Source organism: Triturus cristatus, chromosome 9, assembly GCF_964204655.1.
Source record: "Triturus cristatus chromosome 9, aTriCri1.1, whole genome shotgun sequence".
Lineage (NCBI taxonomy): Eukaryota > Metazoa > Chordata > Amphibia > Caudata > Salamandridae > Triturus > Triturus cristatus.
Window position 1 is genome coordinate 735,805,906 of NC_140592.1, and position 14,262 is coordinate 735,820,167.

Below are 14,262 nucleotides of genomic sequence, written 5' to 3' on the forward strand. Positions count from 1 at the left end.
CTAGTAGTCGGTTTTTAGCACTTACATTTCTGCAAGAAGTTTATGCTACTAGTGACCATTTGTTCAAAATATCTTATTCGATTATCCCTTGCCGCACACATAAACTCCAATGGAATACACATATTATGCCATATGTAAAAGTTGCAGAGTTGTTTCAGATAGAAAGGAAGAAATTATTTTGCCATTTCTACGGGAAAGTATTTAAGTAAAATACTTTGTTCCTTTCTATCTCGACGTGGATGGCACTGGCTAATCCTATGCTTGAAGACTTTGATAGAAAAGCAGACATTTCAGGTTCACTTGGTTGGTATGTTACTGATTCAAAATGTAATACTGTGCCTGGAGTGGTAAATGGCCTTTGTTATTTTACAGCTCGGCATGGACAGCAGTGTGCTAGTCCTATGCTTAAATACTTTGCTGTAGAAATGACAAACTACTTTGTTCCTTTCCATCTCGGCGTGGATGGCACTGGCTATCCCATGCTTAAAGACTTTGATAGAAAAGCAGACATTTGAGGTGAGCAAATTTAGATTGTTGCTGGTGTTGAGGGTGCTCTATACAGGAGCTGCTTTCCACCTAAACTTGAGAACTACCCAGAGTTCTCTGCTTCTTTTTGCATAATTTATGCACCACTCTATGCCTGAAAGGGTATTGTTTTGATATATATATATATATTATGCTTGTAAATGTATGTACATACGCACACACACACACTCACACACTCACACACACTTACAAGGCTACATTTACGTAACAGTTTCTATGGCAGGGCCTCCACCCTGAGCCTCCTGCCCTTCTCCCCAACCCGTCTTCCCTCTGCCGGGATTATGCAGCCGCCCTCCTCCTGTGCTGCCTGACAGAAACAGAATGCATTGCTTAATTGTTTTCAGTCTTCTGAGGCCCTGTGTAAGGAGAGCATACCTTTCAATTCTCCTTACAATGACCTGTCCTTTGTCCCAAAAACCGGGGCATGTATTTAAAATTAAGAAGTATGTTGGGACAACCGGACAGTCCACCGTAAACTGGGACTGTCAGGGGGAAACTGGGACGTCTGGTCACCCTAATCATATATGAACAAAAACTCTGGTTTACCATATATTACCAAGGAGCTTAGACTTCACATGATATATGTTATAGAGTCTGGACAAGTCACCACCACACTGCTACAAGAGTGTTGCTCCTGTACTAACATTCAATTTTACAACTAACTTAATTGTATTATTTGCTGATTAATGCAGTATGACTACAGCATTAGCTAAAGAAAAGTAATTAAACTGTAAGTTTTTACCTCTTGTCATGCTGAAACCAGTGCCTGGTGTGTTTTAAAATCCACCATTGCATATATATTTTTCCAGAGAATCGATGTTCTATACCAGGCGTTGTTCCAGAATAGTACCAGAATAGTACAGGGAGCCCTCACAAGTATTTCTAACAAGAATCTGTAGGTGGCTCTGCCCACACTCTCAGAAGTCTCAGCCCCTTGGCTGTAAAGGTTTGTTCTAGATGTGCCCCTGGTGTTCAGCATTTCAAAATCTTTGAACTGTGAAGTTTTCATGGTCACGAAGCAGAGAGCAACTTATCGGTATGCTGTAAGTCATTGGTACAGTGGTTTGGGTTATGTGGAGTAGCTGTTCGAATATCACCTGGGGCAAAAGAGTCCCTTTTTATTAACTCCAGTTTGACACCACAGCTCTCTGTAAACCTGTTATTACCAAGTCTTTAAAGTACACATAGTGGGCATTGGCTCCACCCAAATAAGTATCGCTCTTTTACTTCTTACTATTGGCTGTTTGGTGTATCATTCAACCTCCTAAAATGTGCTTGTCTTACAAAAAAATTGTCCCTCAAGTATTGTATCTCAAAAGTACACTGAATCATCACATATGAACTTTTTAACTCATAGATGCATTGTGTAGAGAAAGCAATTGTTTTTTTTTTCATTTGCAGCATTCTTTTTTTATGTTTTATTCAGGACTCAAAATGCAAGCCAGACCTATTGGCTTTACTACTGCTTTTTATTGTTGTGTGATTGTGTGGAGTTCAGTATGTGTGTGTAGTTAGCAGTGTTAAGGCTAGGGGAAGACGAGTACCCTTTTGCCTTATGTGTGGTTTGTGTACACGTGTGTGCTCCTGTTTTGTCATTGCAGGTTGGGGTGACCAGTACCCTTTTGCATGATGTTCTGTATGCATATAGTGTGCAGGGTCTTTTTTGGTTAATGTGGGTTTGGGGAATATTAACATGCTATTGAATGATAATGTGGTGCATGCAGCAGAGTGTGTATATCTTTCTTTTGTCAGTGAACGTTTGGGGTAGTCAGGTGCTCTTTTGCATGGTGTGATGTGTGTATGAGTTTCCAAAGTGAGTTTTTACAGTGTCAGAGAGTGTGATTGGAAGAGTGCATTGCCTGTTTGTTCTGTGAGAAGTATGTTGTCTGTTCTTCTGTTTGTAATGAAAATCAATGATGTAGAGTCTTGGGTCCTCATTACTAGTGCCCGGTAAAAGATGTGCTATTTCGTAACCCTGGGCGTAGTAGCGCTACGCAAAGTGCACTTCGCATGTTACGTGTAGCTACGCAAACTGCGTAGTGCGGTAGGGAAATGCTGTTCGCACTGATTGCACAGTGCCAGATGCTTGTCCGCACTGTGCAATCATTGCAAACGGCATCTTCCACAATGCAAGCTGTCGTTTTCTGCCGCTCGAGTAGATTTGTACTCGAGCGGCAGCTTTCTCAACGCAGACTGGTAGTTTCTCATCGCGAGCATACGCAACCACTCGCAATGAGAAACCTGACCTCCTCACGTTGAGAATCCCGCCGGGAGGTTTATTTTCCACACTCGCGATCGGCAACTTGATGTTGCTGATCATGAACGAGAAAAAAGTCTCGCCGGGATGTTGATTTTGCTCGCTCAAGGTCGCCAACTTGACGTTGAGGACCGCGAGCAAGCAAAAAAATGCCGGCTACACTACCCGTTTTTGCACTGTGCTACGTGCAATTCGCGTAGTAGCGCAAACAACGCACACTCCGCGAGCGTAGCCTAGTACTACGCCTAGGGTTAATTTCTTGCACCTGATAAAATCCAATTCCGCTGAGTCAGAGTTTATTTGGTGCGATAAATACTACCTGATTACAAGTTTTGACTTGTCAGTGATTATCACAAAATCCATAATTTCAATACGTGCAGTAACAGTGGTTGCTGCACATATCGCAATTAACCAAGCGAATTGAATGTAATGTTTGCCCTGGTTTGAGTTTGTTCATATGTACTGAGCCTAGGTTGCTATAGAATGGTGAGTATGGATGAAATAATGCATGGAATTTAGAGGTGTGTGAGCTGGGAAAATCTGGGAGTGGAGTCATGGTTGGAGGGATGATGAAGCCCAGATTAGAGCTATTAAGATGATCCTGTACCTATGTCCCGAACATGTATTGAAGACATATCTTCCAAATCCCTGAACATCTCCAAACAACATCCTAGTAACGACCTCCTTTCAGCTACAATACTTATCATCTGGAGCAGTGAAATGGTACTGAAGCTTCTCTGGGAAGCCACAGTGGCACTCATTAAATTTTGCAAAAATGGAATCCATGGTGCATTTGTTATGTAGCACTCATCTTTTAACCCAACCCTACTGATCTGGAGTTCTAAAAAGCTGCCACTTGGGCACCAGTCATTTCCTGGGCAGCTCAAGCCCAGGTGCAAGTGAATGAACTTGTAATGGCGCTGGCAATCTAAATTTTTTCTTTTGGATCTTAAATCTGGGATGCTTGTATCTGGCAGGACCCCCTTACCTTGGCACTGTCTGTCTGCACCTTCCGGAAGCACTTGCTGAGGGATAGGTTGTGGCGCACCGAGTTCTTCCATCCCAGTGATGCTTCCTTATAGTAAGGGAAGGTGTTCAGGATCCAGCTGTAGATGTCCTTCACTGGCAGGCACTTGCCCCGCGACCCCTCGATGGCCATGAAGATCAGGCTGCTGAAGGAGTATGGGGGCTTGGCCAGGCAATTTCCTCCACCTGCAGCTAAAGGAGGCTTCTCTGTGCAGCCAAGGGGCTCTGTTCTGACCCCTCCCTCCCTTCCTAACTGCAGCCCCCTCAGCAGGTTTTTATTCTTGTGCAGCCAGTCTAGGTTAGTCAGGTCTGTGTCAGCACGAGTCGGATCTCTCGGGGGGACCTTTAGCCAACTTCCAGCAGCATCTTTCAGGTTCTCGCTGTGCCACGTTGGCCTTGCCATCGATTACGGTGTTCTGATCTGTAATATATACACAATTAGATGAGTATCACCTCCTCCCTTTAAAACATATCCAATTCTTGGATAGTGTCCTCTGTATAGCAGAAGACTGCTCCCCTTTCAGCCCTGTAAGGGAAACTTGAGATTCATATTCTAAGCCGCTTTTGGATTCTAGGCCAGTGAAGGACATTTAGGCCATGTGTCCTAGGTTGTTAAATTGTATGCAATTCAAGTGTTCTAGCTCATTGAGGGGTACACTACTCCCTCTGTTCCAAAATGTTGAATGATACATTCCCTACATGTTGTGCGTTATAACGACACCTGACCCCCTCTCGTCCAGGTAATTTAGGGTTACTTGGTCCCTTTGCTTTGCATCATTGAGGGGCACTTATTCAACCTGTTGTCGATCACTGAGAGACACTTGGTCCACGTATCCTTATGTTGTACATCATGTCTGTTTTACTGAAAGCCCCTTCTCCGCCTCTTCTACGTTATTAAATGAAACTACTCCCATTCTAGTTCATCGACTCATACTTGAACCACCCGTCATTGAGGGCTACTCATGCTCCGTGTACTAGTTCATGTGTAGGATATAGGTCTTACATGCTTTAGGTTGGTTAGGGACACTAGGTTCCGCTCTTCTGCATCATTGATTTCCACATTCCAATCATTTAAAGGTCATTGATAGAAACATGGTTCATCTAATCTATGTCATATATGCATTTTTTTTATTTTGTTGAACTCAATGTGTCACTTTGAGGCTGGTTCATAACATTTGTCCACCAGGCAGACATCTCACAACAGAAATTCCAATCTCTGGTAGATATGCAGTACTGGTTACTGGCTGTATGATAGCTGTATTTTAAGAAATCTGGAGGAAAGTGAGAAGCACTTTCTTCTCTGACTGATTTTGGGGAATCTGTTTTAGCAAAAAGGTGACGGAGTCTTAGAGATTGGTCCATTTCGGGTTGGCCTACAGGCCAAGCAAAGCTATAGGGCCTCCCACCTGGAACCATTAATATACAAGCTAACTATCAGAGTTAAGCACCATATAGAAGCTGTTCTAGATCATTCATGGTTGGTCCCTTAGAGATAGGTGTTTGGGGGACATTAGGCTATCCTGATCTAGACCAGTTAAGGATGGTAACTCACTTTGTTCTAGTTCCACTTGTCCTACAGCATTAAGTTCCGTGAGATCTTAATCTCCTAGGCAATTGGAGGACAGTTTGTCCATCTGTTCTAAGCCACTGAGGGTCAAATGCTTGCTACATTATAGATAATAGAGGGGCATAGTTGATTTGTTAAACGTCCTTGAATTAATTTGGACTCCTTTATAGTTTAACATTGAGAATCGCCTGGACCAAGTGCCCCTCAACTTCCAAAAAACGAATGGCCCATGTGTATCTCAATAATAAAGAACAAACGTCATGGTTGAGGGACACTTGGTCTATCTGTTTTAGGCCACTTGGGTCCCTATAATCTATTCCATGTTACTGAAGGACACTTTTCCCATCTGTTCTAGATCACTGATCAAACTCACTCTGTGGGTTCTAGGTCATTTAGTTTAACGTGTTCCAACTGGTGTAAATGATTGACTGACGTGCCCCGCATGTTCTATGTCATTGACAGCACCATAGGTATGTCTGTTTCGGATCACTGAATAACACTTGACCCACCGGTCACTTACCAACAGGCCAGGGAGCGAATACTCACTCTACTTGTTTTAGGTCACTGGTGAGATCTAAGCTGCCCTTGCTCATTGTCATGGAGGGGTAGTTGTTTAGTGTGTTCTAAGACCTTGAAGGACACTTCACTTTCATGTTCTAGGTCACTGAGGTCCCTTGTACGAGTGTTTTATGTCATTGAAAGCCACTTGCCTCATATGTTCAAGGTCAGTGAGTGAAATGTAGTCCCCCTTTTCTAGGTCATTTTAGACACCTGATCCGAGTATTGAATGTCTATTGATGCCACATTCAAGATCAAACTGTCACACTTAATCTGTCTTCTCTAGGTTGTTAATGGACAGTTGTAGTACCTGTTCTGGATCAGTGAGTGGTGCATCAGAAGATGTATGGTGTCTATCTGTTCTAGAAAAACCAAACACAAAAAAAGTTATGGGAGGAATGCTTGCTATAACTCTAACCACTGTCTGTTGGTTAGGTAGCATTCCAATCCGTCTTTCTTTTGCCCACCATGCCACCTCAGTTTGAACCCAACCATATATATGCAAGTCAGTCTTGACCTTGCTTCAAATGGAACAGTCTGGCGAAAAATGCTAGTCCAGGTCTTCCCTTAGCCAGAACACAAGGTTGGTTTCACCCTGATTGAGGCTCGTCAGTTGAGTGTAGCTGGGTTCCAGTGGCACAGTGAGCATAGGACCCACTTCTGGAGATACCCCTGCCACTTAGGGCACTACAACAAACACACAAAAGTTGATGGAAGGAAAACTTGCAACAAGCTCTACAAACACAATCTCTTGGAGCAGCTTTCCAACCCATCACTCTTTTGCCAACCATGCCACCTCGCTTTGGATCCAGCAATACGCAAATCAGACTTGACTCTGCTCATATTGGAACAGTCCAGCCCGAACTGCCAGGCCAGGTCCTCCCTGAACGGGAACACCAGCAACCCATTACCAGTTTCACCCTTACTGGGGCTCGTCATTCAGATACAGCTTAGTTTCAGTGACACAGTGAGCACTGGACTCACTTCTGGGCATGCCCTTGCCATCTAGGGTGGTACAACAAACACATAAAAGGTGATGAGGGAATGCTTGCAATAAGTCTAACCTCTGGCAATTGCTCGGGTAGCATTCCAACCAATTTTTTTATTATCCACCATGCCACCTTAGTCTGCACTCAGCAATATGCAAATCAGTCTTGCCTCTGCTCCAATAGGAACAGTCCAGCCTGAACTGCCAAGCTGCACCAGAGTGATGAGCACCAATCAAGAAAAAACCTGTCTTGGGTTCTTGTGTTTCGCTTTAGGGAGGACCAGGCCTGCAGGTTCGAGGTAGACTGTTCCGATTGGAGCTGGGCCAAGACTGATTGGCATGTGGTTGAGTCCAAACTGAGGTGGCATGGTGTGCAAAATAACAATGGTCTGGGATGCAACCCAAGTAATTACCAGTGGCTGAGATTAATTCAAGCATTTCATCCATCACTTTTTTTGTATACTTAAGTGTGATGGGTATGCCCAGATGTGGGCCCCATGCTCACTGTGCCACTGGAACCAAGCTGCACCCGACTGATGAGCCCCAATCAGGACAAAACCGGTCTGGGGTTGCTTGTGTTCCAGTTCAGGGAGGATCTGGCCTGGTAATTCAGACTGGACTGTTCGCAGGGTAAAGACTGATTTTCATATGGCTGGTACCAAACTGAGGTGGAATGCTTTATAAAATAATGATGGCCTGGAATGCAGCCTTTAGTAATTACCAGTGGCTGAGATTTATTCAAGCATTTTACCCATCACTTTTTTGTATACTTCAGTCTATCTGTTCTAAACCATTGGTGGGTGCTTTCTTGCAGATCACTGAGAGACACATGGGTACCTGTGACACGCTATTGATTGGAGATCAATGAAGGACGCTGAATCATCCTGATCTGGGAGCTTGAAGGACATGTCCATGTGTTCTAAGTTACTGAGGGATACCTTATCCACTTGTCCAAGAACACTGAGGTGAACTTGCTCTAACGTCTTTAGGGTGGATGTGGAGCATCCCCGCCTCCCCCCATGTTCTGGGTCATTGAGGGACAGGTGCTCCACTATGTCTGGATCAATTGGGGGCACTTACGTTACCCTTTCGGCATAATTGAGGCAACATGGCATGCCTGTGCTGGATCACTGAGGAGCCCTGTTTTACATCAATGAGCAGCACATATATAACTTGGTCTGGATAATCATGAAACGTTTGGTCCTTTCCTTTAAGTTATTTGAAGTACAATTAGTTAATTTGTTCCAAGTCATCATGAAAGGGCAATTTGCATGTTCTTTTTCCACGAGGGACACGTCACACTCGTTCTAAGCCAATGAGGATCACTTGATACATTTGGTCTGGATCACTGATGGACAGATGGTATGACTAATGCAGGTCACTGAATTGTCCCTGCTTTCCATTGTTCTGTCTTATTTGGCAACACTTCTCCCCGTTTCAAGTTGCTGAAGGGTACACTAACTACTTTTTGTAAGCCGTGAACGAGCACCTAATCAATCTTTTTTAGATTAGCGATTGGAACTAAGAGTACATGTTCTAAGTCACTGATAGACACTTCAACTTACTGTTCTGGTTCATTGGGGACATTTGGCCGCTGGTGCTAGGTAGGGACACTTGAGCCACCTCTTCTGTGGTACTGATGGGCGCGTGATTCGTAGACGCGTGGTCCCATTTTGTAGATCATTAATACCTCCCTCCAGTTTCAGGCTATGCATGGGCAATTGGTTTGTCTGGTTTAATCTATGGTGGGAATAAAATGCTTCAACAAAGTTTAAGGTCATGGAAGGTAACTTGCTCCTTATGTACTAGGTCATTGATGGATAACCCTGTTTTCTAGATAATTGACGGATGCTTGGACCACTTTTAATACAGCAAGGAGAGAAATTTAGTTGATCTGTTCTAGGTCACAGAGGATCACCCCAACTACATCTTCTGGGTCACTAGGTCTTTAAACGGCGCTTGCCCGCCCTGTGCCAGGTAAATGTGTGATGTTTGCAGCTTGGACACTACTACCACGACTTGGACAACTACAGCACCTGGCATTAGCCGAGACCAGAGAAATCTTCGGGTTTATAAACCCTCGTTAAAAATACCGAATTACATGAACACCCGCCCTGAGGAAGCCCCAGGCCTGATGGCCAACTAGGGGGCGAAACACGTGTTGGCTGTGCCATCCTTTTTTCGTTTGCAGCTACCAACAAGAATAAATAATACAAACATCAACCGGATCTACTTGTATCAATTGGATTTTATCCCAAATAACGGAAATTCAAACTCTAGCCCAGACACACCATTGCAAAACTAGTTTCAATTTAGGGGGAAAGGGGCATCTCCCCCTGTCTCTGGGCAAGAACCAGCACATGAAGGCTTCTCGCTTATTATATGATGAGTAAGGGATGAGGATCTCTTTCCCCTCGCACACATACAACAAAAGGTCAGTATAGCAGTTTTGTGCCAATACGGGTGGATTTTGTGGCCAAAGTGGACTCTTTTAATAGTGGTTTCTGTATGAGTACACCAGTTCATGGATTTGTGGGGCCATAGAAAACTTTATGTCGGGTAAAAAGGCTAGGGGGAAAAGACAGGCGACATCCTTAGCCTTTCGCGTTTTTTGAAATACCATTAGAATGCACAAGTTGCCACAAAAGTCCCCCATATTTCTTTAGTGGATATTTCTGTTCTGTGAAGTTGCCTTAACATTCTATCCAGGTTTGCTCAATGTCCCTGGCCCACTGTGATTTCCAATTGACTACTTAACTTCCCTCTGACATTCAAACAGTGTGTCGTGAAAGGTCTTAATTTGCATTCTGTGAATGAGGCAGGCTTTTCTTTTTGGTGCTGGGGCCTGTTTTTTGTCCCAGTCCAATCACTCCTCGCCCCAGCTAGCCTCCCCTATTCATCTCTCCACTTATCCCCTGCTCAGCCGGACCCTCCTCCGTCTCTTCCGCTCTTTTCCACCTGCCACGCTCTCTCCCACTCATTGCATGTGTTCTCCCCTCTCTAATAGACTTGTAGAGAGGGAAGGACAGATAGTGGTAGTACTAGTGCGTGTTTTTTCCTTCAAACTCCCTATTTCCTCTCTTCCCACCCCAGCTGCTCTTGTCTACCCTTTTCATTCCCATGTCTCCCCATCTCTGTTCCTTCCCCTTCAGCTCGCGCTCAGTCCCTCGTTCTCCCCCCATCTCCATTGCTCCCTAGGTCTCCCTCCTTTGGTCTGCACATGGCCAACACAATCTCCTCAGATCTCTCTCTTTCTGTTTTCATTCCGTCTTTCTAGCTCTCTCGCTATCTCTTCCATATTCACTCTCTCGTGCTGTCTGTCTTCTTTGCTCCCCCCATGTCTCTTGTCACATCTCCCGCGTTCTCCTCCTCTGCCCTCCTCTCTTTCGCCCATCTCGCGTCCTTTCTCCTCTTCTTTTTATCCTGCCGTTATCCCACCTCTCCCTTGGTCGCTCTGTTGCGCTGTATCTTCTTTCGCCCCTGCTCCCTCTCCTGCGCTCTCTCAGTGTTGTCCTTTCTCTATCCCTCTTTCTGTCACTCATGCACTCTCCTGCTCTCTAATCTCTCTCCCGCTTTACCCGCCTTCCTTCTTCTTCTCTCTCCACACCTTCCTTCCTGTCTCTATCGTGTTCGGTTTCTCTTCATTACTTGCCTGCTCTCTCGCACTCCCTCAATTGTCTCTTTTTCTCCTTCCATCGAGCCGTCTGCTCGCCTCCCTCCCCAATTGCACCCGTCTCTCTCCCGCGCTCTCTATTCCTATCTGTCTGATGCTCTTTTGTCGTCTTTCCTCATCTCCCTCGTACTCTTTTGTAGGTGTGTTTTTTTTAATCTCTCCTGCTTTCGCCCACCACTCTCCTCATCTCTCCGTCACTTCGACTGCCTCTCTGTTTCTCCTGCTTTCTGGCCACCTCTCGTGTATTTTCGCGACCACATTCAAACCTCTCCCGCTGGTTTCCCATCTGCTGTACTCTTTCTCTCCCCCACCTCGCCCCTTCTCTCCCTCTCTCCTGCAGTGCTGGGACCTCGGCAGCCCCTGCCAGCTCCCTGGTCCCGGCCCCTCTGCCTTACCTCACAGTGCCGGTCTGAGTTCGCCATTGCTTGAAGGATAAAGAGGCTGCGAGGGGCTGAGGTGCCCCCTCCATGCCTGCAACCACCGGTCTCCATGACAACAAGGACGCTGCTCCCTCTCCTTCCTCATTGTGTCTCTGAAAGCATGTGGAAAGGGCTGGTGGGGGCAAGGGGGGAAGGTAGGGGCTAGGCGAGGAGGGAGAGTAAATCTGGGGATGGGTGCGAGGAATGGAGCAGGGGGGCTGAAGGGCGGAGAGAGAGTCGGGGAGGAGGGAGAAGGCATCATTGGAAGGGCCGGAGTGCAGATAAGGGGGGAATAGCTGTGGGGAGGATCAGAGATGGAGGAGTGGGGAGAAGAAGGAAGTGAGGGGGGTGGTAATCAGTGAATAGCGAATACAAACTCCTGCACCTATCAGCATCTAGAGACCCACAGACTTCCACCAGCCCTCGCCGCGGACCTGGGGGTACGGTGTGCATCCATCTACCAGCGCCCCGGATTCATGGGGTGCCCCCAGCATTCACAAGCACGGATAGCCCCCCGCACCCCGGTATCTAGTGAGGCAGGAGGCATCAGCGCCCCGGATTTACAGACTCAAGCCCGTGCCACATAACTCATGAGCGTCACCACCTGCCGTCCCAGCTGCCCCCACAGAGTGGCGAAAAAACCTCCCAGCACCAACGCGTGTAGACTGGCGTTTCCCAACACCAATAAATGGCCACTTGAAACCCAAACACCCGTCCAGCACATTTCTCATCCCCGAAAGTGCACTCTACCATCCCCTCTGTGCCCATGCAGTTACGGACGGCCCCCATTACCCATCTAAACTCGGAGTTACAGCTGCCTGTCTCCCAGCACATCCGAGCGCCCCAGCACCCCCAACCGCCAGTTTCAGGCTGCGCCACCAGCACGCGGACCGTTACTCTCTCATATATATTATGTTGAAGGAAATTCCGCCTGCGGATTCTCCGCAAATTGGAGGATTTTTGGTTCCTCGCGCTGTTCCTTTCAACCCAATGCACAGGTGCGCTCTTGGGACGAGGGTGTCCGCCTGGCAGTCTGTCAGCCTTGTGTCTGTAGGTGAGCGCTCACAGGGGCGTGTCCCTTGCCTGCACTCCTCCCGGCAGCGGATTCGGCTCTGTCTCTGAGCTGCTGCTATGTTTTTCGGAAGGGTGCATCTCCGGTTCTGCCGTGTGCAGGTTTCCACCGGTCAGGGGTGCATTTCCATGTTTTGCTGAATTTCAGTGAATAGTAACTTAGGCGCGATCTAAAGGGCTGCAACCAGGAAAGAGAAATCGAGAGAGCGAGAGAGAGAGAGAGAGAGAGATGTCAGCTCCACTTCACCGACAGGAGGGGGAGGTGAAGGATGGGGGCGGAGAGCACTAGGAGAGACCCGTACGTGGCAGCGACAGGCGAGAGCTCTCCATGGTGCCGCCCTGCCTGCCTTGGTAGCATAGTCTCCCGTGCAGACACTGGCAGGTGGAGGCAGGCTGGCATGACCACCTGAAGCAGACTCGTGCAGCTGATGCCACGTTGCCATTATTCCCTCGGCAGCTGGAGCCAGGCTGGCATGATCACTCGCTAGAGACCTCGGCAGCTGGTACCACTTTGCCATGGTAGCGTGATAGACAACCAGCAGCCCGAGCCACATTGACACTATAACTCAACGCACCTGGATCCATGTTGGCAAGATCACTTTGCATGAGCCAAGGCAACTGCTGAGATAGTGGCTTGATCATTGGAAACACTCCCTGGCATCTACTTGGTTGGTACCACGCTGGAACCATAGCTCAATAGACCCAGCAGCTAGATCCACATTGACATGACTGCCACAGCATCCGGCACCTCGTGGGCATGATCACCCGATCTGAAGAAACCTACCTGCGCTGAGAAGCCTTCGCAAGCGCTGATCCTGACCCACCCGAAGGTGAGTGACGAACGAGGGGTCTTTTTCTGCCTGGTGAGGTGTTCCCGGTGGCAGGGGCATCTTAAGGATTTGGGGGGCCCTGGGCCAAACATATTTTGGGGGCCCCTGTTCAGGACACCTTTGAATTTATGATCTAATTTGAGCCCCTGTTTCCCCACGCAGTTTCCGCTTCCTCAGCTGCGCTAGCGATTCAGTTTGCATCATAGGCATTAGCCTATATATTCCCGATGTAAATGGACATGTGCAGCTTACAGGTGTAGGATTCAGGGTTTCCTGCCCTGCTACTACATTTTTAATACTTTTTAAATTGTATATGTGTGGCTGAATTACTCTGTGCTTTTTAACAATTTCTCCTACCTATTCGCCCTTGCACTTTACTTGATTCTGCTTGCCAACACCTCCTTAGCTGCTCCGATTCACATTTCGGTTTTCCTCCAGTCCTGGTCCGCTGCTGCTGATATGCCGATTGTGTGGAGGGCTGGGGCTACTATCGGGCTACTCACTTCCGCCCACGCAGTTTCCACTTCCTCAGCTGTGCTAGCGATCCAGTTTGCATCATAGGCATCAGCCTATATATATTCCTGATGCAAACGGATGTGCGCAGCTGATAGCTGTAGGATTTGGTGTTTCCTGCCCTGCTACTAGGTTTTTATTACTTTTTAAATTGTATATGTCTGGCTGAATTACTCTGTGCTTTTTAACAATTTCTCCTACCTATGCGCACTTGCACTTTACTTGATACTGCTTGCCTACACCTCCTTAGCTGCTTCGATTCGCATCTCGCTTTTCCTCCAGTCCTGGTCCGCCGCGGCTTATACGCCGATTGTGGAGGGCTGGGGCTACTATCGGGCTCCTCACTTATGCCTATGCAGTTTCCGCTTCCTCAGCTGCGTTGGCGATCCAGTTTGCATCATAGGCATTAGCCTATATATTCCCGATGCAAACGGACGCGCTAAGTGGACGTGCACAGCTGGCGCGCTGCTGGCGCCAAAGGTAAGCCTGTCTGCGCCCGGAGGCGTTCGGCGCCGGCCATGCTGCCCAGTTCCCCTCCGGTGAGTTTCTTCCACTATATTGCAATAGGGAAAAACTGTTTAGCCTTAGGCGGCTACCCTTATGTCACTGTACAGCCGCTGATCCGTGGTTGGAGGTAGACTTTCGATGCAATAAGTGCAACTGGACTCTCAGCCCAGGAAACTCGCACCCAATATCCTCCCACTTAACAATAAGTGTAAAAACAATAAGAAAACAGAGGACTTAAAGGCCACCCTTTTAAATTGTCGCTCTATACAAAAGCATGAACCATAAATTTATGGCCTACTTTTAGACT

General features: G+C 47.0%; 2 protein-coding genes across 3 annotated transcripts in view; one reads left to right on the forward strand and one right to left on the reverse strand.

Annotated features, from left to right (window-relative positions):
* The window catches only part of LOC146798673 (forkhead box protein N3-like), an 81,763-nt gene that overhangs the window by 52,878 nt on the left and 14,623 nt on the right, over positions 1-14,262 (reverse strand). The window contains exons 1-2 of one of the 2 annotated variants that reach the window (XM_085625975.1): positions 11,011-11,157; positions 3,792-4,250 (exon numbers count right to left, since the gene is read on the reverse strand). In XM_085625975.1, the coding sequence (XP_085482101.1) occupies positions 3,792-4,232 (441 nt within the window). In that variant the 5' untranslated portion in view covers positions 4,233-4,250; positions 11,011-11,157. Of the gene's footprint in view, positions 1-3,791; positions 4,251-11,010; positions 11,158-14,262 lie in introns of those variants that run through there. The other variant, XM_085625974.1, reaches the window with a different exon arrangement.
* LOC146798674 (potassium channel subfamily K member 13-like) overlaps positions 12,431-14,262 on the forward strand; it is a 98,646-nt gene continuing 96,814 nt past the window's right edge. The window contains exon 1 of the mRNA XM_085625973.1: positions 12,431-12,935. The gene's annotated coding sequence lies outside the window, so the exon portion shown is untranslated. The remainder of the gene's footprint in view (positions 12,936-14,262) is intronic.